The following is a 26697-nucleotide window of genomic DNA, read 5'->3' on the forward strand; positions in this document are numbered from 1 at the left end:
GTATATAAAAATGAAGGGAAATGACCCCAAGATGTATTAATGTTGAAAGTTATTCAAAATAACTAACATGCTTTTTCAACTTTAGAGGGAATAATGTCCCATTTTCCACATATGTGGACTTCATGTTTATCAGCACGCTGACATGCAAAAAAATTATGGATTTTTTAAAGCAGCATATCAAATGAAAATAGAGATGCTACTCTTTACAAATAAACAAATTATAATAAAAAAAAATGAAATAGGTTTCTTACCAGAAGCACTTTTTTTGGCGCTGCACCCATAGGAGTGCTTCATGGAAATCAGCATCTTGCTGTTGTGTCACGTGACATGGTGCACTAGAAGTTTAACACTTAAATGACAGTGTATAGTCATGTGAACAGTATTCAGTTGGTTTTAATCCAATTAAATGATGCATTGCGTATAGCGAAGCCAAAAACAACATCCACACATGTGGACGCAGGTTCGCACGTTTTATCAAAAAACGATTGTCACATGTAGATTTTTGCCCATGACCCTGATTTCGTGTTGTGTGTAAACACCTTTACCAGCTTGTCCAATGTGGGCAAGTGTTGAGTGCATGCCTGTCTACATCTGACCTCAAAAATGGAGAATAACCAGATGATTTCAAGTCTCATCCCAGAAAGCATATGTACATCTCTGAGATGTCTGTTTAACAGCGTTTTATCTGGGAAGCATCACTTTCTAATTAGCATCTGCTAAACAACCTAAAAAATTACATCTTCCAGATGTAAACACACACATGATATAGATACTTGGGTGATGTACATGTGCTGTCAGGGATGTAAACACAGATATCTTGCATTGTCAGTAGTTATCGGTGTACAGGTGTGCATGTAAACGCACTTATTGATATCCAAAGTTGTAACCATCACAGACATTGACAATATCCACATTAGTGGTCAACCAATATGAGTATTTCAATGACCAGTTCTTAAATTATTGCATTTGGTCCATTTCTGTTAATTGGACAATTGTACACAGTTATCAGCCGATGTGATCATGCAAAACGCCCAAATATCGGTTGATTGATCGCCTTGGCCTATGTATAAATGTATTACTAGTATGAAGAAGCAGGCAAGAACTGAGAAGTTGCAATGCTCATGTGTATTTCTTTTTTGTATTGTAGCATGTTTATTCTTGTATTATGTCCCAGAACAAACACAGACCTAGAAATGCCTTCTAAGAAAACACTTCAAAACGAGACAAAACATACATTTTCATTGTCTGCATGTCTAGACTTTGACATGTGTTTAAGGATCTCTTTTCAAACTCTAGTACTTGTGTCAAAGCGTGTATGACAAGTTAAATCTTTGACAGAGAGCATGGATGATGCAAGCTGATCATTTTTCTTAGGTTAATCCTGAACTGAAGTAAACACCTGGTGGCCGCACGCACAAGATGTCAGATGCCACGTAAAGTTCAGCAACTACTTGCCAATCAAATCAAGAGAGACCCATTTGAACTATTTGCAACTTGTCAGAAAGAGCTCATGGTGATGATTTGTCTGTTAAATCACACTTCCCCTGAAAAGGCCCCAGTTCTTCTTGATCCACTCCAATGTTTTGATGGAAAGATTATGGGTGCCAGTTTTAACCTGTTAGCAGTATTTGTGCATTTTGGTGAGGAAGTTAGTATTATATCAGGGTGGAGCCCGGGGCTAGATGTAACACATGGCAGTTGACACAAGGGCTATATCTCAGCAACTATAAGTTTTTGAGTCAAAAGTCCAGTTACTCAAATGCTTTTTTTTTCTAGCAGTGGTTTTGTATGTTGGTTTCAAACACCTAGTTCAAAACAGTTTTAAATAAAGAATGCTTTTGTGAATTTTGTCCCCCAATCTAAAATAGTAAAATCGTCATATATTTGTAATAGTTGTTGGGCCAGCAAGTAAACACAATAAAACTATACTGCCTTACATTATGGCAGCTATATAATGAAGGTAGATTATAACCGAAAGGTTGAACTGTGTTCCCATGATGCGTATTAAAAAATGTCTGATAAGGGCAAGTTGTCACATGTGTTTCATATGTTGGAGATTTATACAATTTATACTATTTCTTTTGTACTATTGTTGTTGATGTTATCTTTCAATTTTTTTGCTTTGTTGTTTTGTTTCATATTTGTTTTACTATTTAAATTTAGCTGAAAGGCCTATGATAGTCTGTTTAATATCAGGTTCTCATTGTGACAACATGCCCTGCCCTTGAAACTTTAAGGAATGTGCCTGTACAGAAATGTAATTAAAAATTAAACCTAACCTAAGAAATTTTCACTGGAGTACAAAGTGTGACAACTAGCTCTATATGTATAGATATCTATATAGTCTGCCCTATATGAACATTTACCAGCTGAAAATATTTTTCTTAAAATCCTACATAATCCAAGGGTTTAATCCGTTGATGTACATCTTAATTTTATATCAATTGCAAGCAGAACACTTGAAGCTAAGAGATGCAGCTTTAGGTCAGCGGAGAGGAATTAGGTTAGTGGTCCACATGCAGCTCTCTGGAGCAAACATCTGCTCTAATTGAGCCGGCCACAGAGCTGGTAAGAGAAGTGGAAAATATGAGGCATTACTACTGCATATGAGTTTTTGTTCTGAGGGCTGAGCCTAAGAAAACGGCTGCGTGTGCCGAGACAAAGAACTCCTTGTGTTTGGTCTGCATCTGGTCCTGAGATGGCCTTTCGAATGGAATGCAAGGATGGAAGGGGAATATGTTTCCTCTAGACGTTAGGGCAGTGGTACAGCCAAACTACTTTGTGCTGACATCTCCAAAAGCAGAATTCATATATATGTAATTCGAAGATCTTTTTATATTGTAGTTTTTGGGCTTTTTAATGACAGACATAGTTGAGAAAGGACAGGAAATTATGGGGAGAAAGAGAGAGATAGAGGATCAGGATGGCAATATGACCGAAGCCAGACTAGAACCTTTGTCTCCATACACTCCCACACTCAATATATGAATGCATCAACTTGGCTGACCACAAGGACAAAGCACCAAACAGACTGAAACGAGTATGTTTGAGGAGTTAATTTAATGCAACCTGGGGATGGCTCTTGAAGCTCATGGTAATGTAAACGCTGGTGGTGAAAAGTTACACAAAGAAGCCATCAACACAATGAACCGGTTAAAGATCCTGGCAGATCACGTCAGCCCCAGGATACATAACAGCTGTCTGTCTGCGTTTCGTGTTGCTTTGCATTTAATTCCATCACATATTACTAACCTGGGTCAAAACCAGATGCTTGATGGAACACACAGTCTTGTTTTGTCTTTCAACATGAGCGTTTGGAAATGCTCAGGGTGATGATATATGACCTAATTTCTGCTTTCAGTCAAAGTGATTTGTTTAGATGTATTTTGTATGAAAGTGCAAGAACATTTTGTATTAATGTGTAGAATCAACTCAATAAAACATATTGCAAGTTTACATTTTTTGTAGAAAATGACATTTATTTCAAAGATTTAGGCGAAAAACAAACTAGTGAATTTTTTTCTGTGACAATTGACAACCTACAAAACCATGGTACAAAAGCAACAAGCTTAGAATACAAAACGATGTGTACACACTTACACACTTGTGTAACAGAGAATATTGCACCTTTTGTCTTAAATACCAATTTCATAAATCATACCCATCAGACCCTGAAATTACAAAATGGAAGCTTTAATTTGCCTTGCTATGGACCTGCCTGAACAAAGAGCAACTTTGTCTTCTATATACATGTATTTAGTTAGCATTGAACATTATATTAATAATGTTGAGTCTCTGAGGGCTATTTGATTCCCTGGAAGTGCATGTTTGAGAATGTGCTTTCAAAATAAAAGACAAGAAAAACAGGGGGCTCTTAAACAGTGACGCAATGGCCTATATGACCTATGCTAATGTTAAGCACAAACACCAAAAGTAAGAATGTATATAGTTCAAAAACATTACATATTCCCTTTTTTGCTATGTAAAAGTAAGTGCACAAATTCAGCCATAAGCAGTTAAAAAAAAAAAAACATTAAAGCTTTTTGTGCCAAGGCCAAAAAGATTGCTTTATCAGTCCAAACGGACAACTAGTGATTTTAGTTTGTCTGTTAACAATAGCATCCATGTAAACAAACATACCAAAATCACATGTGTAAACTTCATGGCATATGTTTCATTAGACTTGTGCAAACAAGCTTATGTATACACTTTGAAAGCAATGAAAAGTGCTAATCGTCATAAAACAACAAGGGCCAATGCCAACAGGCCACAGTCATTATTATATAAGTACTAACAAAAGAAAGTCTGTTAATTAGCTTGCAGTTGTTCAACATACAAAGTACACCGAAGAGTTCTGGAGTGCAGTTTTCTGTCTATTTTGTAACAGAGAGCTGAAGGACTGATTTAGGAATGTCAATCGTCTTGCATCTCGATGAGTGTCCCCCTCGCTCAACACGAATGGTCTTTTTTCTTTCGCCACTTGAGACAGTGCCATGTGCTATTTGATGCTCTTGCAGTGTAGTTCGATAGTTGTAGCAGAAAGGCAACATGGCATGAATTCCACCATTAAATGCTTTGCAGCAATTCTCATAACGTCCACATATTCAGTTTCCAAATTTCCTCAAAATATTTCAAGAAAATCTAAAGAAATATGAAGTGGTAAAGCCACTTATGCGTCAAGAAACAACCAGCAATCAACAAAAAGAAAGTCTAGAAAAGTCTGCCTTTGTTCTGTTGGAGTGGTTGTTGGCTTTGCATTGGTTGTTGGGAGATACTTTTTTTATCTAAAGGTGGTTGTCTCGTCCCTAAACACTATGATGTTTTGGTCTAATTATTCAAACAAGTGAAGAATCATATCCAAAATTAGGAACAGGCACCAAGACTTTTGGCCACTACATTCTTGCATTCAGTGGCTATGTGTTTAGTCCATCTCGATGATAAAGGCACAGTTTTACTCCTACAAATCTTGTCTGTGCTCTTTTCACCATGGATGGAAGGGAAGGATAGCTCAAGATCTTCAGCACGGGCCACTGAGCTAGAGTCGACCTGGTGGACTCCCCTGGGACTGGGAGTGTTTCCTGGAAGATATCTATCTACATCACCAAGATAAACAGCCACTCCTGCCTCTACATTGAGGAAGAGCAAACCCGAGCTTAAGGGTTAAATGTTGTAGAAATTAGAGATCCCTGACAACACTGGTCAGGTGTGGTCACTCCTTCAGCGGGATGGACAAGTATCTGGCCTCCTGTCCAAGGGGGTGAACCCATCTTCAGGATGGGGGTCAACCTATGAAGAGAGAGGGAAAAATCATTAGAAGTCTGTTTCAGGCTACAACCTTTCAGATTCCAAGGCACAAACTACAAGAAGGCTCTGATGGAACTGCAAATGCTAAATACCTCGGAATACAGAGGTGGGGGCTGGTAACGGAACTCATGAATGTAGGTGTAAAGTGGTCCTTCGATCTCATCCCTTATAGCTGGGACCTCTAGATTGTTCTGTCGTTGTTCATCTGTGACAACTTCGGAGTAGCTTGGTGGAGCTGGAAGAGGAGAGGACAAGCCCCACATTAGACCAAAAGAGACTTCTAAGCCATACTTTTGGCTATGATGATGCCTAGCTTCCTTCCATTTGTTCAATGTTGAAGATTTGTAAAAGCACCTTGGGCATCTTAAGCAGGGGTACTCAATCATACTCCTGAAGATCTACCTTCCTTTTGTTCAAATTCTGATCAAACACGCCTTAGCTTGCCAATCAATGTTTTTGGGATTACTTGCAAATTACAGCCAAGTTTGTTGGAGAAGGGTTGGAAATAAACTCTGCAGGAAAGTGGAACTAAAGAGCAGAACTGAGTAACCATGATCTAATTGATGGATGTGCCGTACCTTCAGGACTCTCAGGCAACCCCAACCAACTCATGGCCATGCTGCACTGGCTGCTGACGGAGGAGGTACGACTACCAAAAGTGTGGAGTGGGATAGTGCCGATCACAAGGGGTAGGTTCAGGGTCAGGTTCACAGCCCGAGGGATGTCCACGTACACCTGTTGAAAAGCGTTAAGGTTAGCCCATTTTCCAGGTGTCTGTGACCAATCTGTATTGTAGAATGAAAATAAGCCTAAAACTCACCATTAGAGAATATTCCACTCGGATGATGCTGCAGTCCAGAATGGAAGGCGAAACGGGTGGAATCTTAAACATCTTGCCATCCCAAGTCTCGGTCTTGCCAGAGGGTAGAGGATCTCCACGGAGGTTAGTGACAAGCTGTTTAATCTCCTTGACCTTGCCTTTGGCAAAGAAGGTCTGAGTTTGGTAGATGGCAGCCTTTGGCACAACCACACGGGAAGAGCAGTTTTCGATCTCGGCAAAGATCTGGATGGACTCGCCTGCAAAGAAAACCAAACAGGTTCATTCCCTCTGATGAAGATTTTAAGAATATAATACTTTTGATAGAAACATACATCTTAAACAATGACATCATAGCATACAATCTATGAACGAGCAGACAAGTTTGTATTCTCACCTGGAGTGTAGCCCTTCCTCGCAATTTTGGCACTTAGTGAAATAGGCCCGGAAATACAGAACCAGCAGCAAAGAGTTTTGTCCTTTGTGCCAGCCTGAGAAGACTATGAACAAAAAAAGGGCAATATATTAGCCTCTAAAACCATAGCAACTTCAAAGTCATTAGGTTTCAAATTAATTTCTCTCACCAGTAACAGTGGAGTGTTGATGTCAATGTGCTCGAAAACAGTGAACTCCTTCTTGACTTTCATGGGCAGAAGCCACGGCCTGTGGAGCTCCGCCTTCACCCAGTACCGCACGCTGCCATGTTTGCCTTCAAAGGATGTAGCCAAAGGCCTGGAAAGAGGCATGAAAAAATAATGTAAGTGTTTCAGTCCATACATTATATATGTGTACAATCAGACAGGAGAGTTACTCACGTCTGGGGCAGTTCAAGACTGAAGGGAAATTCGTGTCGCCCTGAATGAAGAACGGTGAAGCCATCATCGCAGTTGTCATAATCTAAAGGAAAGGAAGGGAAAATAAAATTCGATATACCAACATATACCACACCTTGAACATTTCTCAAGAACCCTAAACACAAGACAAAGAAACACAACCTCCACTACATCTGTGCTTCATACTCAATAAAGGCACATCATTTGTAAAAGTATAACTAGGTCGTCAATGCAGTGTCAGTTTAAAATGCATGATTTTTTGCAAAAGTGGAAACAAAATAGCAAACAGTACAGAATTATTTGATATGATATAAATGTTTTGCACCTTTAAAACAAGATAAAAGGGAAAAAACCACCATGTGGGGCTCCTTTGATCCATCAACAAACCTTAATGTTTATATTTTGCAAAGTGGGGAAACAAAAGAACTATGTAAAAGTGAATAAGTAACTTCATTTATAGCTAAAATGGAATTGAATATTGGAATATTTTCTTCATTTACAATCATTTTTATTGTTTCTAAATGTATTTAATATTCTTGCCAGTTACATTATGTAAAAATGTCAAAGCAACCATTTAAAATTGTATGCATTTAATGTTTCTGTATGTTCTTATTTCCTGCCACCTAAGCAGTTCCACATACTGCTGTAAATTACTGTAAGCCTGTCACTCGAAGGCAGCCAAAAGCTAGAGAAGACCGGACTGAACTGGCGCAAGCAGCAGCTCTCAGCCAGATTTCCTCATGAATGTACTAGGCGGCTCCTGATTGGCTGAGCAAGAGCCGGAAAATTTCCCCTGACGCCCCCATAAGAAACTCACATTTGTCCTGCAGCATGGTTTCGGTTTTTTTTCTTTCTTTCTTTTTTTTTATAAAAGAAAGACACATTAAAAAAAAAAAAAGACGCAAGACAAAAATAAATAAAATTGTACTTATTTTATTAGTAGAAAATATTCATTACAAAAACCACATATTCATTTGATTTGTTGTTACAGAGTAAATATTACAGAGTTTTGGCACTAGCAAATTTTAATTAGACAAGAAACAATTTTCAAAAAAGTACAAACACATTATTTAAACACACGTAACCTTCATATTGACCGAATAGTTTACAATTAACCTATACAAGAACTAACCAGTGGCATATGCTTCCATTAATTTGCTTACTAACATAGTTACACGACTGAAATTACCTGGTTGTATGGTCTTAAAAAAATGCTATAGACAAATATAGAATGATGCATAGGACGAGGCTTGAAGATATAACACATTTTAAACAACGTTTCATTAAACCCTGCATAAGGAAACATTGTAGCAACTAAGTTGTTGTAGCTTTGACACTTCTGCAAATGTATGATATCAGTGAAGGCGCACGAGCACTTCCACCAATCAGCGAGCAGATATGCTTGCCCTCCACCAATCAGCGAACAGATATGCTTGACCTCCACCAATCAGCGAGCAGAGGCACGGCCTCGCAACTCCCCCTCTCCACCAGTTTCTGAACAGGTTTGAACCGCTTCTAACAAAGGCTACAAACTTACTAGAACCGCATATGAAAGAAACTACAATGTATCATTCAAAAACGTGTGTCGTAATTATGAATACAGGGTGAAAGTCGACAAGAAAGACGTGTATGAATGCCACTGAAGGAAATATACGCGTTGCAGGTAGAAGATTAACAGGGTGGTTTGTCTCCTTTTGGGCAGTAGAGCATCCTGTTTATGAACTCCCGTCAATAATTAGATTTTGAGGAATTATGTTGTTTGAATCATTTTGGAAGTACGATTTGATCCAGGATGTTTTTAATCCATTTCTAAAATTAATAAAAATGTAAACTCGTAAGATGAAGGAATCCATTTGCGCCAAGCATCATCTGCATAAGGTTTCTTAAAGAAATATAATCTTCCTGATATTAGTATTAGTTTCTACCCATGCCAATGGATTTCAACACTTCACAAAGTAAAAAAATAAAAATACATCTTGAATTCAAATAGGCTACATTTAAGAGTATATGAAAAGACAGCCAAGAATGGCACAATGCAAGGAGCATCTGTCATTACAGTCCCATTGAGCGTCGTTCACAGACAGTCCGTTCATTTACAGGAAAATTACACAAATAGTGTCCTCCTTACCTCGATCATGTCCAATTAGGACGTCTCTGTGGTTTAAATACTCCACTTCTTCCGTGAAATTCTGTGTATAGGCAGTGTTGGACCCAGCATTGCGTGATTCAGTCCAGCGAACTTTCGCCAGTCCCTTCGCGTGAATGTTCAAAGATTTCACGCGAATTTCTCCGGTAACTTCAACGATTACTCGACCTGAGACAACGTCCCCGCTGGCGAATACCGGGACATTGCTGTCATTGAGACAGTCGTAGCTGACGAATAAGTTCTTCACCTTTCCGAGCACCATGGTGGAAAGCTTACTAAGCTGTAAGATGTTTAAAATTAAAATATTGTATCATCTGTACGATGATTTTTAAGGACTATCTAAGGATTTTGCCATGCAGAAAGGCTGCAGGCAGGGTCAGTGCTATAGTCGCCAGTGTTGCATTGAGTTTTGCAGCAACTGCATGTGAGGATGCAGCTGTACTCCTGCGTTCAGGCAAACTCCGCTTTCTTATACCACCGTTTGTTGGACAAACATGCTGACAGCGCATGCGCAACCGATAATGTTGCTGCCGTGTCTCTTCCCACTTTTTATGCTGCTTGTGCTTGAAATTTGTTCAGTACTATATGTACTGTCTTTATGTGCATGCACATGTAGCCTACATTGCTTGAAAATTAATGTTAAATTGCAAACAGAAAATTCCCCTAAGTTTAGTGTATTGTTCCTATTTGGTTATTTTTGGGGAACCAACTTTCTAATGTTCTTTTTAGGTTATAATACATTCGCTTTAGGTTTTTATAACCATAAACCAATTTCCTTAGAATTAGTTGTTTGTGTGTGTGTGTGTGTGTGTGTGTGTGTGTGTGAGAGTGAGAGAGTGAGAGAGAGAGAGAGAGACGTTGTCTACTGGTTATTTTTAAGTTTTATTTTGCAGAATCATATTTCCCATAGCTTTTCATTATCTTAAGGTCACACTTTCATTATTTTTCTTAAACATTGCAGAGAGGTATTTTATAGACTTTGGCTAACATCATTACTGTACTACAGCATTTTAATAAAAGTAGGAATTAAGATTACAGTGTGTGTGAGTGTTGAAGCCAAAACGACCTGATGATAATGACCAGATGAACAATATAAATTGTCATTTTCACAGTTGTAAATGTTAAAACCAGGTTTCGCATAGTGTGAAAGGCAGGGGACAATGGGGCTAAAGGCAAACTTTAAAGGGATATGTCACACAAAAATGAAAATTCTCATAATTTGCTCACCCTCATGCCAACTCAGATGTGAAAGTCTTTCTTTTATCTGCAAAACATAAATGAAGATTTTTAAAAGAAAATTTCAGCTCTAATGGTCCTCACAATGCACATGAATGGAGACTAGAACTTTGAAGGCCCAAAAGGCAGCATAAAAGTAATCCATTAGACACCAGTGGTTAAATCCATATCTTCAGAAGTGATATGATATCACTCTATGATGGTCTGGTGAGAAACAGACCAATATATATGTCCCTTTAACTGTAAATCTACACTTTCACTTTCACATTCTGCCACCTACTGGTTGGGGCTGGTCAAAGGTGGAGATTGATAGTGAATAGGATTTATATATAGATCTGTTTCTCACCCACACCTATCATATCACTTTGAAGATATGGATTTAACCACTGGAGTCATATAAATTACTTTTGTGCCTCCTTTATGTCATTATTGGACCATCTGAGCTCTGGTCACCATTCACTTGCATTGTGAGGACCAACAGATCTGAGATATTCTTCTGAAAATCTTAATTTGTGTTCTGCAGAAGAAAGAAAGTTATACACATCTGGGATGGCATGAGGAAGAGTAAATTATGAACTATGCCTTTAAAGAAAATGTGCTTTTTGCTGGTCACAATATAAATCAAGATTTTAAAAAATCTGTTCAGTTTATTAAATATTGATGGAGCAACATCATTTATGTGAAAAGAAATAATAACGGAAGGTGGTAAGGGAGCCTTTAACCCCACACTTGGTGTAAAAGGCCCCCAGGAGGTTTATAGTGATATTGTGTAAATAGAGGGACAATAGTTATTGGGCACAGTTTGTCAACTAATGCAAAAAAAATTAACAATTAGACAGTAACATGCTTTTTTGATAAAAAAAAAAATAATAATAACTACTACAGAAAAGAAGTATTGGGTGTAATGCATTACTAAGTAATTAATTACTGTAATTAAATAACATTTGAATAAAAAAGTAAAATAAGGGATTACATTTAAATTTTTCAGTAATTTAATTAGTTACTTCTGATGTAATTGCAGTAAATACTGTATAGACTCTAGAACAATTCTACATAAAACAATAGTGAATTTAATATCAAAATGTAACCTCTAATGTTAAAATATGTTTTCTAATTTAATGCTGATCCCTTAAATTCTTTGGGCTGTTCATGAATAATTTATTTGATTTTATAGGATTTATTTGAAAGAATAAAATGAACAGTTTTCATATCTATCCTTGTATTTTTCCTCTGGTCGAGGTTGATCAGAGTTAATTCAATTACTTTTCAGAAAGAGTAATTTATACAGTAATCTAATTACACTGTAGAAGATGTAATTACTAGTTAGTAATTAATTACTTTTTTAGAGTAACTTACCTAACACTGCAGAAAAGGGTGCACCTTTTCCTGATAATTTTTTGTAACTTTTTTTAGGCTTGAAATATTTTTTAAATATAAATTTCCACGGATTGGTGTACTTTTCTATGGATAGCAGAATGGTTTTTCTCATTGCTCCAAACGGGTCACGTGTTTTCAATGGCTTCTCACTGCCACCTGCCGGTCAAAGCTTGTATTTTAAACTTGTAAATACATGGTTCGCCCGAACTGATGTCACAAACGGGCGACCAAGGAGAGGGTCATAGTGTCACAAATAATTTGCTTATTTTGCACAAGGCACATCGTTTGAATTCTTATGGTGTTATTGGAACACATAACTTACAAATCAACAAAAATCTTCACACTAATCTGAAAGAGGCTGTTGCTGCTATTTTGTTATTTTACAGGAAAAAAACACTGTAAAATTAATGAAAAAATACTGCAAAATAATTATTGACAAAATACAAAATTACAGCAACTTAACTGAAATTATACAAAAAAAAGGTCTTGAACTTTGAAATAATATAGTTATTTCGTTTATTCTATTCACCTGCAGTGCCTTGTCAAATGTATGCAAATTAGCGCATTTTAATTAGTAACGCCTTATTTGCATATCAAATGAGGGCATCGGAACTCGACAAAGTCTCATCTCCCAACCAGATATATATTCATTTATTAAAAAAAAAAAGGGCACTTTCTCTTGAGGAGGAAAAAGGGCAGGTGCTCAAGCCCCTTTTGATGTCTATGTGTGCACGTGCCTGATGTAAACACATACTGTTTGGAATTATAATGGCAAGGTGCATATAATATAAATCACTTTGTTGATTTATATTATATGCACCTTTTTGCACCATTGTGTGATCACACAATTTAAATATAAATTGCATAATTATACTGGATAGTTTATGTATAGAAAAGCAAAATTTGTGAAGACCCAACCTGTATTCAATATACAGTATTTTAGTTCAAAGATATGTATGAAAAAGAATGGCACTTAATAATTAAATTTATTATTAAAAAAAAAGAGTAATTATATATACAGTATATATAAAATTATTTAAAATCACTCTTATTTCCTTCTTTTTTTCTCCTTTACCATTATGTCTGCTCAGCTTAGTTGAGAGGTTCTTGTAAATCTTTGGTGCCTTGTTTGTTGTATATTTGAAACTTTTGCAATAAAATAATACAAAACGAACATACAAAAAAAAAAAAAAACATATAGGTGACCAAATATATATATATATATGCTTCAGAGTTTGAGAGAACAGTTTACATCTTAAGTACTTCAATTTTCTGTACTTCTGTAAGTACATACATTAGAGAATAGAAATAGTCAATTTCTCAACTTTTCTACCTGTAAAAACATGTTATGTTTTCTAATCAGGTTGCATTGTAGCCTAATACTGATGCAATATACTTGGAATTTTAGCACTTCAGCATTTAGTGTTATTTAAATATTATGTGTTAAATAAATAAATAAATAAATAAAAGACAGAATGAAAGCATTCATTTTTAAACATGTGTCTAATTATGTTTATGGAATTTCTTTCAGTTTTTCCTGATGAAAAAGTAGAACAGCAGATGGCAGTATAGCACCATTCAATTTTACAAACTTGTCCTGAAAATAAGTTCATGCTAATGTACAAGTAGTGTTACACGCCTACTGTTTAAATAATCTATTTGCTCAAAATGTCCAAAACACAATCTGTTCTGATTTGTAAATGGTTCTCACACACACTGCTGCAGAAACATCACAGTCTCCTTGCAAACTTACTGAATCTACCAGTGGATTTGGCTCTGTTCTGGGCTGCTTGCTTTAAATCTGGAGCATGCATTGCATTCATTTACGAGTAGATTGGTTTCAAGATTGTGAAACAATAAAAATGATTTCTTGAACATGGAGCCAAATTTCCCCTGTTAATTGAATCTATTCACATAATTGATCAATTCTCATTGGATCACCACTATTGCTCAAGACAAAGACTCTTTCAGGCAATGTGCTGTCATGACTTTGATGATGGATCCACGTCTACCTTTCCCCTTCTATGTCTATGTAATTCACTGAATGATCTTATCAATATCATCCACTGGAGCCGGGACAGGTCTGCTCACTCTGGGCTAGAGGTCACCATCAGAGATCAAAGGTCAAATTTAGTATTTAAATTGAAGACCTTGCAAAACACCTATGAATATGTGTAGTTCCCTTATTGATATAACTGATTATATTACACATTGTAAAATAGATTTGACTGATGTGACATCACCCACACAAAAGACACTGACTAAATCTCAGCTAATCAGGTCATGGTTACATTTTTACAAACGTATGTTTGTTTGTTTTTTGTTTTGCCATTTTATTGTTTAACTTAATTTTTAATGCTTACTTCTGCACCAAAGTGTAAAGCAACACTTCCTTCCTGAGTGGTACATTGTTTTGAGAGTCACATGATGTACTGGGAAGGAAGACTCACATCTTTCCCACACTTGGAGAAAGATCCCTGACAGCCTGGGAAACTAAAAGCTTCCATCTGTTCAGCGGGTCAACAGAGGGTCCAGTGACCTCTGACACAGATTTGTCCCTCAATAAACACGAAGGAGCAAGCTGTTGACAGAGTGGTTAAAGATACAGACCTGTTCTGTGTAATCTCATCTGAGTTGATATTGACTAATTTCTCTGATTTTCTGTTGACAGGTCACAGATTCGACGAAAAGTACACATTGTTTGGTGAGACCCTCCAAAAGTGATTGTGCTTTTTACCAAAATGCTAAATTAGTTTCTCTGTTAAAGACTTGTCTGCATTAACATTGTTCAAACTGGCATAAAGGAATGTTTTGGATTGACAAATAACAGTATTTCCCTTATTATCTGGTTGAAATTGTGTGGACCTATTTAACAAGGGTTTATAGCTTTGCAATGCCTGATTTACAAGGGCTAACTGTGGTTTACTGGTGATAATCTGAGGTCTAGACCCACTTCTTACATTCCCTCCCTTGAAATGTTATAAATATCAGTAAGCAACAATAACTATATTAATTTCTTATATAGAAACAATCAATATCATAGTGTACTGATGACTAAGAAACTGTGCATAGTGCTGAGATTCAGGGCTAGTTTGAAATTCTCTGGGTTAAAAGGTAACTGTACACAGCATTTATGGCAAATTAGCAGCATAAAGACTATAATCTTCAAAGTCAAAGGACAACTGGCTCTAACAAGGACAGAATGAGATGTGGAAGGACCAGATGTACAACTAAACAAGAGGATAAGTACATCAGAGTCTCTAGTTTGAGAAATAGACGCCTCACATGTCCTCCACTGACAGCTTCATTGAATTCTACACGCTAAACACCAGTTTCATGTACAACAGTAAAGAGAAGATTCAGGGGTGCAGGACTTATGGTAATAATTGCAAAGAAAAAGCCACTTTTGAAACAGAAACAGAAAAAGAAAAGGTTAGAGTGTGCACAACACAGACATTGGACAACAGATATTTGGAAAAGAGTGTTATGGATCTTAAGCCCATTGAGCTTTTGTGGGATCAGCTAGACTGTACGGTGGGTGAGAAGTGCCGACAAGACTGTCACATCTATGGCAAGTGCTACAGGAAGTGTGGGGTGAAATGTCACCTGAGTATCTGGACAAACTGACAGCTAGAATGGCAAGGATCTGCAAAGCTGTCATTGCTGCACATGGAGGATTCTTTGACGAGAATACTTTCAAGTATTTTAAGAAGTTCTGGACATTTCTTTCAAATTGTAATAGTAATTTTTCGTGTTATTAATGTCCTGACTATACATTGTGCCACTTTGGTGAATAAAAGTACCAATTTCTTTCCATAAGAGCAAAATCTGTACATTATTCAAAATATTTGGCTGTCAGTGTAAGTTTATCATAGGAGATATATTTCTTTGTTTATTAAAAGACAAATGAGTGCCATATTCATACAAGTGACCATATAGTATGTTGATTTTCTGTGTGACAATGGTGCATTATAAGTATTCCATATGCCTGTGTACATATATATTATACATGCTATTTCTTACTCTAGGTGGCACTGTTGTTTCAGTGATTGACTTGATTTACATTTGACATTGCTATTTGATGAAGAAGAAAGTAAACTATAGCAAGTGTAACACATGAACAGTATGACATATGTGTAACTTTTGTGTTGCTCAGCATGTGTTTGACAGACAGTTGCATTTCATGACATTTTTAGTGTGGAAGTTATTCTTCCTGTTCTATATTTGTTGCATTATATCTTTGATATATGAAAAATAAAGCATAAAAAATATTAGATTCCACCCTATTATATTATATACTTTTTTTTATTCTGACACTATCCGAGCATTTTGTAGATCCATTTGTAATAGATAGAAGTGCTGGGTCGTTAAAGACCCGAGGTACGTAATAATGTTTGGCAAAATGCCCATGCATTTAAGGGTTAAAGATAAAAAGCATAAGCTACCTCTAAAAAAAGTGCTGAATCTCAGGTCTTGTTAGTAATTATTTGTTTAAAGATGTAATTGCATACCTATTTCTATTCTCTGTCAAATGTGAGCATCTTTAATTGGATTAAGAGCTCCAGAAGACGGCAAGTTGTTTATTTTCCTACCTGCCATAATAAGTGACTCTCACTCACATTGATCAAATTATTGAACGAAACCTGAACTATATTGAGATCAGTCCAGGCTGTCATACTTTGGAGATTCAACGTTGAATAAGCTACAGCACATGTGGGAATGTTCTATTAGCCTGGCACACAGAGCGAGGGCTCTAATTGAGGCCCTGTAGATTTGTTTATCATCCAGGTACCAGACTCACACTACAAATATTCTGATGTATTTTTCAGTTTCAGAGATCCAGCAGCCTGCATTTGCTTTCCAAAAAGCTCAGTCCTTCCTGAGGTCACAGAGGTCACACATCTGCATGTGAAATGCGATGCCCTTTGACACCGCTTGCTACCCTGAGCCTCTGTGGTCCTTTTGTTACATGAAGTGCCAGCAATAGTGTAAAATGCTGTGATTTAGGCACCTGAGTTTAGCCAGCACTCAAGCACTGGATCTCTGACCAGGGAAAGTTTGATACTTAGTTGCTGGTATTATACCACTCAGGGGCGTAGCAGTCAATTTAAAGTGGGAGGGACACACCTGTCAGTAAGTGGCTCGCACAGACCCAGCACTTACAGAGCAGTATTAATATATTACAGTATATATGAATATATAAGTATGATATAAGTATTACATTAATATATACAGCCGTGGCCAAAAATATTGGCAGTGACATACATTTTGTGTTTTGCTGCTTCAGTATTTGTAGATTATTTTTTCACATGTTTCTATGGTATACTGGAAAACAATGATAAGCATTTCATGAGTTTTAAAGGCTTTTATTGGCAAAATCACTCAATATATGCAAAGAGTCAATATTTACAGTGTTGACCCTTGTTCTTCATAACCTCTGCAATTCACTCTGGCATGCTGGATATCAGCTTCTGGGCCAAATCCTGACTGATGGAGATCCATTCTTGTCTTATTAGTGCTCAGAGTTGATCACAATTTGTGGGCTTCTGCTTGTCCACTCGCCTTTTGAGGATTGACCACAGGTTCTCTATGGGATTAAGATCCGGGGAGTTGCCTAACCACGGATCCAAAATTTCAATGTAATGATCTCCAAGCCACTTCATTATCACTCTTGCCTTGTGACATGGTGATCCATCATGCTGGAAAATGCACGGATCATCACCAAATTGTTCCTGGATTGTTGGGAGAAGTTGCTCTTGCAGGACATTTTGATACCATTCTTTATTCATGGCAGTGTTTTGGGCAGAATTGTGAGAGAGCCCACTCCCTTGGATGAAAAGCAACCCCACACATGGATGGTCTCAGGATTCTTCACTGTTGGCACGACACAGGACTTATGGTAGCGTTCACCTTTTCTTCTCTGGACTATCAATTTTCCAGATGTCCCAAACAGTTGGAAGGGGGCTTCATCAGAGAATATATCTTTGCACCAGTTTTCTGCTGTCCAATCCTTGTACTTCATGCAGAATTTCAGTCTGCCCTTGATGTTTTTCTTGGAGACAGGTGGCTTCTTTGCTGCCCTTCTTGACACCAGGTCATTGTCCAAAAGTCTTCACCTCACTGTGCGTACTGATGCACTCACACCAACCTGCTGCCAATAATGAGCAAGCTCTGCACGGGTGGTGACACGAGTCCGTGATGGTCCTGGCTCTTGCTGGACACTCTGGGACATCCTGAAGCCTTCTTCACTGCAGTTGAACCTCTCTCCTTGAAGTTCTTGATGATCCGGTAAATGGTGCTTTCAGGTGCAATATTGTTTGCAGCAATTTCCCTGCATGTGAGGCCATTTTGATGCAAAGCGATGATGGCTGAATGTCTTTCTTTAGAGGTAACCCTTGCAAACAAGAACACAATGATTGGAAGCACTTCTTCCATCCATCTTTAGCGATCAGTCTGCTCTTATAATCTAATCAGAATGATAGAGTGATTTCACCTGACTATTACTCGTTCACACTTTCCCAGGTGCTGCTGATATGATTAGTGAAATGATGTTGGCTGGTCATTTTGTGCCAGGGTCAAAAAACATGTATATTTGGGTTTTAGTGAGAAAGTTCAAAATCAACACCACAACAACTGAAACAGAAAAATTTGCATAACACAAAATGTATGTCACTGCCTACTTTTGGTCATGGCTGTACATATTATTTACTTTTAATTATTGTAATATTTTAAAGATTCAAGTATTGCAAAATTTGACTAAATTATCTGCTAAAATAAATGGCATCTTGTGGAGCACTTGCTTCTGTTTCACACATGCCAATAAAATACTGAGCACAAGCTGGTCCTGAATAAATGATTTAATAAATTACAAAAATGACTATTTTACATGTGCAATTAATTTTGTATTAGTATCTGATTATTCTTACATCAAGGTATATGTTCATGAGTGCAATCATTGAAACAGTTTAAAAACATCAAGGGATAACTAAGTGTATAGATTAAGTTGGTATTCCTGGCAAAGATTGCTAAAATTATTAGGGTAATAATGCTTAAATAACATTATTGCACTTTGCTTTAGGAATAGTAACCCTTCTTTTGAACTTTGACCCTGGGTTTTGTCCTTGTCTTTGCTCATTTTGTCGCTTTGACCCTTTAACCTGCAGCTCCTACAACCTGTTCACACTCGTGCCATTGTCACGTGACCCCACGCCATCCATGAGCCTGAGGTTCACCAGCAAAACTTTGACCCTTCAACTCACTGAATTATGAACTCACATGCAAAGTGTAGTTGCTGCTGGACATGCAATTACCAAGTTATTTTTACAATATTTTCAGAAATAACAATGATCAATTCTTATAAGTATTTTAGTTTGTAAGGTTTATCTTATATAAATAGATAATCAAATATTTATTTATTTATATTATTTTGTCACCATGATTGCTCTGCTGTTAAAATAATCTGAAATATTTATTTACATTTATTTTATTTTGTATTTTTTTAATTATTATAATTTTTTGCTCCAAAATTGCAATATAGATGTAAGGGACTTTTTTTTAATAATAAAAAAAAATTTTATTTATTTTTTCATTTTTTTTATATTGTTATTATTTTATTTATTTGTGTTATTTTAATTTTATTTTGATTCCGTTTTATTTTATCACCATGACTGTTGTATAGATGCAAGGGACTTTTGTTTGCCAAAACATGTTTTATATTTTCACACTAGGTGGCGCCACTTCTATTTTTCTGGACTTACATGACAATCAGGCACTGAGCAGATAATAGCCTACTGTACCTAGCATATTTTAACTATACTTATAATTAAAAATAATCAACATTGATTATCAAAACATCTAATAGAATGCATAATGACTTCAACACATATTAGAGATACAAAAACATAACCTACCTTTAAAATGAAATCATAAGTGTTCTTTTCCAATGAGAAAATAAAATGCAAATGTATAAAAGTGTTCGCATAAAGTTACTTTGGTCATGAGGGCACGATTGCATCCGCATCCACCCGCCTTTTGAAGGATGTGAGTTAAATGACCAATCAAACTGAGCTTTCAAGCTTGAAGGAGCCTCCCCCTTTTGTGCTTTAATACCTGATGAGGTCCCTAATACAGACCATTCAACAGACCACCACTGGAGCGCTTTTATGGACAGAGAGTGAAGGTGTGGTGCCATTCAAAAATCATTTTGGAAGTTAAGTCCGTTCAGCTGTCTCTTTAGAATACAGTACCTGCATTGCTCCAAATCAAGGCTGTGTTTTTTGAGAGAGTAAAATCCTTACAAGCATTCCCATGTCAATCATGCAAACCGAAGGCTGCGCTACGAAACGTCTTTGCTCTCTTTGGATCTAATTCATTTGGGGTTTCCGATTGTCCCCTTTACGCACGACGACATCACCAACACGGAGGTCTTTAAATCGGCGTGATTATTGATATCCAATCTGCTCTGTCTCTCTGATCGTGTCGGACACATACCGCTTGTTTCCGATGTGCATTTCCCATCACTTGGTTCTTCTGCATGGATGAGACACAACTGGCGCTCTTCTTCTAGAACAATTCTGGAGAATCCGCGTAAAGGGTTCGGGACACTCACAACCGCAGTCCAGTCATGGCCATGGTGGTGAGTGTGTGGAGAGACCCGCAGGACGAACTGGAACCAGGGGCATCCCTGGATGAGCATCACCAGCAGCGCCTGAGCGCACCCTCGCAGTCTCCCAACACTGGACTCTCATCGGCGGAAGATAAAGGACAGAACTCGGCGCAGAATCAGCAGCACATTGAGTGTGTGGTTTGCGGAGATAAATCCAGCGGGAAGCACTATGGACAGTTCACCTGCGAGGGATGCAAAAGTTTCTTCAAGCGCAGTGTGCGGCGGAACCTAACGTACACGTGCCGTGCCAACAGAAGCTGCCCGATGGACCAGCACCACAGAAACCAGTGCCAGTACTGCAGGCTGAAAAAATGTCTGAAAGTGGGCATGAGACGCGAAGGTGAGTGTTCAGTCGATGTTTATTTAATCTAATGTGCCTTTAAACTGTCATAAATACACTATAAAAAGTGGCAATTCCCTTGAATGAGCTATTTCCACATTACATTTTTTAGGTGTTTTTTTAAGACACAGAAAAGACAGGAAATAAAGAGAGATGCTTAAAATCTTCTTCATTTGGCCAAATCATAATTAACTTAATTTATAGACCAGCTTATACACTTTTGTTGTTGATGTAGAAGGGCTAAATTATGTTAAAAAAAAAAAGTGTTGTATTTTCATCTCCAGATAGATAGATAGATAGATAGATAGATAGATAGATAGATAGATAGATAGATAGACAGACAGACAGACAGACAGACAGACAGACAGACAGACAGATAGATTCATTGTTTGGATGCATGTTTCTTCTCCATCTCCTTCTGTTTTGATAGCGGTTCAGCGAGGAAGAATGCCGCCGAACGCGCCGAACCCGGGCCATTACGCGCTGACCAATGGAGACCCCCTGATTGCCCAATGCTACCTGTCCGGATACATATCTCTCCTGCTTCGGGCCGAGCCATATCCAACATCCAGATATGGAAACCAGTGCTTGCAATCCGGTAACATCATGGGCATAGAGAACATCTGCGAGCTGGCGGCCCGTTTGCTCTTCAGTGCCGTGGAATGGGCCAGGGGCATCCCATTCTTTCCTGATCTCCAAATCACGGATCAGGTGTCTCTGCTTAGACTCACCTGGAGTGAGCTTTTCGTGTTGAACGCTGCGCAGTGCTCCATGCCTCTCCACGTGGCTTCACTCCTCGCCGCCGCCGGACTTCACGCGTCCCCGATGTCCGCGGACCGGGTCGTGGCCTTCATGGATCACATCCGATTCTTCCAGGAGCAGGTGGAGAAACTGAAGGCCCTGCAGGTGGACTCGGCCGAATACAGCTGTGCCAAAGCTATAGTGCTCTTCACATCAGGTATAGGCCTGAATTTGTCACAGTAATCTAATGGCTTTCTTGCTTCAGTAAACAGAATCTAAACTTATTGGACAGTTTAATCAGCTTGTCTATAAGGTAATCCTATTTGTTCCGCGATGTTTGTTTCAAATAATGGACGTTGTGGCGTTAATCTGTCAAAAATGCCATCTGTGCACAATCGGATTAAAGACGTGGTTGTTTAAAAATGATGGTCGCGTCATGATATTATTGTTTCGAATCAGAATACGCAATCAGATATATTAGCATAATTCAATGTATTTTTTAACTTATTAATATATATATATATATATATATATATATATATATATATATATATATATATATATATATATATATATATATATATATATATATACTAAGTACATTTTTATATATAGATATATATATATATATATATATATATCATTATTATAAAAAAAAGTTGGCCTGCCATTAAATCATAGCTAGGATGCAGCAATACACTTAGACATTTATAACATTTATTACAATGTATTTTCTGTTTTTAATCTTTATCCTTACAGAATGAAAGTGAATTGATACAGTAATGCTCCAGATAACTGAGAATAATATAAAAGCCTAGAGTCTCCTATAGGAGTGGAGAGTATAGGGGTGTATAGGAAGGCCTTTAAATAGCCCAAGCTTCAAAATATGCTTTTTTTCCTGTTTGGAGAGATTGTGGTTACTTTTTAAATGAATCTTTTCTTAAAGAAACAGTGTCCTATAGTTCTATCTAAAAACATTTTTTTATTATTAAATATTTGTACATATAGGAGCATACTGTGGAAAAGATATCCTAATGTCCAATTCATTGCTTTATTTAGGCTACTAGTCATATTTAATAAGTATTTGTTTTCTTACATATTTAATTTCAAGGTAAATAACTAATGAGCTGAAATGTATGGTGCATTCATTCAATAAAGTTCAGTTTGGAAAGGAAAATTAAAGGTTTGTTATTTATCTTTTATTCAGATCCCTTTTAGACTATTGTTTTTGTATATACTGAAAAACACCATTAGCCTTTTTTTTTTTTTTTTTTTTTTTTTAAGAAATACAATATTTCTGAATTTGAGTTTGTTTTTAGTCCTTGTAGGCCTACAAAATGAATGCATTTACATAATGCATAAACAACCTTCATTGCTATTGTTAGGAAACGGATAACAAAATTTGGGAAGCCATCGCGAGAGATAATATGCAACTGCACCGTTAATATATATTGAGATTTATTCAGAATGTGTCATGGTTGTGATATTTTGTAATAAAATGTCTTTAATGGTTAGGCTATATATCCTATGATATCTTAACAAGTCCCCTGTGTTTTTGTGCAGATGCCTGCGGCCTTTCGGACGTACCGCACATTGAAGGCCTTCAGGAGAAATCACAGTGTGCACTAGAGGAGTATGTGAGGAGTCAGTACCCGAACCAGCCCACTCGCTTCGGCAAGCTGCTGCTGAGACTCCCCGCGCTCCGTATGGTCTCTTCCTCCGTCATAGAGCAGCTTTTCTTCGTTCGACTGGTGGGTAAAACGCCCATTGAAACGCTCATCAGGGACATGCTGCTATCTGGGAGTAGTTTCAACTGGCCCTACATGTCCATTCAATGAGTCCACATGCAGAAGAAGACGAGAATGGAGACATTTGGTGAGCATTTATTTAAAAACCGGACGATGCACTCAAATTGAAATCTCTCTCAATGTTGGTTTGTATAGCAATGAAACAAACTTGAGAAACCTTTATTCTCTCTCTTCTTTTAACAGTCAGTCATGATATGTGCCATACATTTGAAGACTCTAAAAATAACTTTTCACTAATTTCTTCAGCATTAATGGTGTCTTTTTAAATATTTCAAATCAAATGTAAAATGTGTTCATTTGTTATTTGAATGAGGGTTTGCTTGATTCCAAATAACATAGAAACAAAATCGCTATTGGGGTTACTCGCGTTTAAAAATATTACAACGAAATTAGCAAGCGCAGACAATGGATTTATCACTTATTTATTTTACTGTATTTATTTTTCTGCCTATAACCCTCCTGTACACAACATGAGCTGAACAATCAACCACAGCACTTAAGGTTTTGCATTTTTGAGGTTCGAAAAATAAATGTTTTTGGTGTATTTTCTAATATTTTTCTGTATAAAATGTGACACTTGCCTAACATCAAAGTATTCTAACTTGCAGAAGATTATTTGAGCTGTTTGGATGGGCGATGAGGGGGTTGTTGAATTTGATGTATGGTGCAACATTCGATTAAACAATTTACATTATTCATTTCATGCGTAAATGTGCTTTTGTTTCATCCTTTTTCTAATAAATGTATATATATATATATATATATATATATATATATATATATATATATATATATATATATATATATATATATATATAGACATTGATTGAAAGACCGAGGGATGTTCAATTTCTGATCTGTTTTAACTTTCTTTTGTAAAATGTTTTGATATCTTTGTTAGAATTGTGAATATTTCATGCATAAAGACTAAAACTCAACAGTCCTTTCTGCTAAAGGTATAGAACACCATTTGAGTTACACTAATGAGTAATGACAAAATAACGAATTGAAATCCACATAACTATAATTCTACTTTCATATTAGACTTTGAGATTCTATTAATTTAGCATGTTTGTTTATGCAATCATTTAATTCACAGATACAAAAAAATGCACCCTATGTACTCATCATGAGGCATAGCTATAGTTCACTCTTATGCTTCAAATCTTTGCAAGGAACTTTTTAAAGGTTGTGTAGTTGAGACATGTTTAGAGAAGAGATGCTCGTGCACTTGTGGTTAAATGCGATCCCCATAAATATTACGAAAGTCCAAATGACGTCAACAGAATGATCTGGGGCAATCCTATAAATAAATAAATAAACATATTTTGTGACCATTTGTAACTGAACCAATATTTTCTCATTTAATGTCGGCCCTGGCTTATAAAAAAGATAGACCGCTGAATTGGCCTGAAATGACTCGAGGTAGACTATAGAAATATTTTGGATTTATCTGAGAAGAGATTTAAAGCAATACAAATTTAATGCACAGGCTCAGCCCCAATGTTAAACTGTGCAGGTAAAATACGTGTTATATTTATAGATGTGTTGAGTATATAGTCTATGGTGTTGTGAACTCAATACGTAAATCAGAGCAGGATGCATTTAAATGAGGCAAATTGGACGAACAATGAAGAATAGAGGCTTTTCTGATCGGCAAGATTTCCGTCTGTGGTCATATGTGCCATATATCAACGAGTTTGCTCATGATTCATTTTCCAAATGCTTGCAAATACAGTCTTAGTAATAATAGTTAGTTTGATGAAGGCGACACAGAGAGTCTGAAATATCGGTCAGTTGCATTTTTAAATGGGATGCGCGTGACACAACAAACCATTTCTGATCATAAAAGATTCAGTTTAATTCCTCGTGCATTTTCTTCTAAATGGAAGTTTTCTGTCGTGATGCTAAACACATTCAAAATCAGTTTCGATGAATGCGGAAGCATGTTTTTTGATAACAATAATAAACACCATTACTATAATAATTATTAAATATCTAGCTAATTATATCAGTTCCATAAATTGCATCAAAAACAAATGTACAGAAAGTAGGCTCTATTTCCGTTTTAGAAATGTCAATTTATAATCGAAGTCTTTTCCAAAACAAAAGGCTTCTGGAAATAGTTTTGTAATAATACATTGTTGCACTTAATTGCAAATTATTTGTTAGGAATTAAAAAAAAAATAAATAAGGTGGTATTCATTTATAATTTATTGTTTGAATTGAAACTGATTCTTGTTTATTGACCTTGATGACATATTAACTATTAGCACACTTTTGTATAAGCAAGATGTGCAAAATAAAGTATTGAGGGGAAAACATGGCAATTGCTTTATTCGACTTATTAGTACAAAGATTTTGTACTGAAAATTATTTTGAAATGTCACACAAATGATATCTTTTGTCATTTTTATCAGAAGTCTTTCCAGGATCATCAGGTTTTGAAAAACTTTTAAAACCTTTTTCACAGCAATCAATCAACAATTACTTTTGTTGTTAAAGTTTTATAACAGCCAATTGTTTCTCTTTCTTTTCTTTTTTTGTCCTGAAAGCTATTTGTAAGCTTTATCTTCTGTATCTTTTTTATGTGTGTGTGTGTGTGTGTGTGTGTGTGTGTGTGTGTGTGTGTATGGGCGTGTGGTGTGTGTGTGTGTGTGTGTGTGTGTGTATGTGTGTGTGTGTGTGTGTGTGTGTGTGTGTGTGTGTATACGCGTGTTGTGTGTGGGTGTGTGTGTGTGTGTGGTGTGGTGTCTGTGTGTTGTGTGGTGTGTGTGTGTTGTGTGGTGTCTGTGTGTTGTGTGGTTTCTGTGTGTTGTGTGTGTGTGTGTGTGTATGTGTGTGTGTGTGTGTGTGTGTGATGTGGTGTCTGTGTGTTGTGTGGTGTGTGTGTGTATATGTGGTGTGTGTGTGTGTGTGTGTGTGTGTGTGTGTGCGTATGCGCGTGTGGTGTGTGTGTGGTGTGTGGGTGTGGGTGTGGTGTCTGTGTGTTGTGTGGTGTGTGTGTGTGTGTGGTGTCTGTGTGTTGTGTGGTGTGTGTGTGTGTGTGTGTGTGTGTGGTGTCTGTGTGTTGTGTGGTGTGTGTGTGTGTGTGGTGTGTGGTGTCTGTGTGTGTGTGTGTGTGGTGTCTGTGTGTTGTGTGGTGTGTATGTGTGTGTGTGTGTGTGTGTGTGTGTGTGTGGTGTGTGTGTGCATATGCGCGTGTGCTGTGTGTGCATATGCGCGTGTGGTGTGTGTGTGCATATGCGCGTGTGGTGTGTGTGTGTAGGTTTAAGTGGTTTACAAGTACTTTTGTTAGGTTACAAACTAGTAATTACAAGGTTATTATGCTATAATTGCAACTCTAGAGTCCCCATAATTTAAGTAGCTTAAAAAACATACTAAACTAAGTTTTATTGAAAATGTAAAAATGCTGAAAGTTTTTGTGAGG

General features: G+C 37.0%; 2 protein-coding genes across 2 annotated transcripts; one reads left to right on the forward strand and one right to left on the reverse strand.

Annotated features, from left to right (window-relative positions):
- Positions 1-3458: 3458 nt before the first annotated feature.
- LOC127636102 (arrestin domain-containing protein 3-like) lies at positions 3459-9541 on the reverse strand. The gene is made up of 8 exons (XM_052116496.1): positions 9083-9541; positions 6937-7018; positions 6706-6853; positions 6519-6621; positions 6125-6381; positions 5883-6039; positions 5397-5539; positions 3459-5286 (listed from the first exon to the last, which is right to left on the reverse strand). The coding sequence occupies exons 1-8, from the start codon at positions 9360-9362 to the stop codon at positions 5218-5220; spliced, it is 1239 nt and encodes a 412-aa protein (XP_051972456.1). The 5' UTR covers positions 9363-9541; the 3' UTR covers positions 3459-5217.
- A 10328-nt stretch (positions 9542-19869) lies between these two features.
- Positions 19870-23351, forward strand: LOC127635905 (nuclear receptor subfamily 2 group F member 1-B-like). The gene is made up of 3 exons (XM_052116190.1): positions 19870-20718; positions 21149-21676; positions 23023-23351. The coding sequence occupies exons 1-3, from the start codon at positions 20337-20339 to the stop codon at positions 23295-23297; spliced, it is 1185 nt and encodes a 394-aa protein (XP_051972150.1). The 5' UTR covers positions 19870-20336; the 3' UTR covers positions 23298-23351.
- The last annotated feature ends 3346 nt before the right edge of the window (positions 23352-26697 follow it).

The sequence above is a fragment of the Xyrauchen texanus genome, chromosome 43 (genome assembly GCF_025860055.1).
Source record: "Xyrauchen texanus isolate HMW12.3.18 chromosome 43, RBS_HiC_50CHRs, whole genome shotgun sequence".
Classification (NCBI taxonomy): Eukaryota; Metazoa; Chordata; class Actinopteri; order Cypriniformes; family Catostomidae; genus Xyrauchen; species Xyrauchen texanus.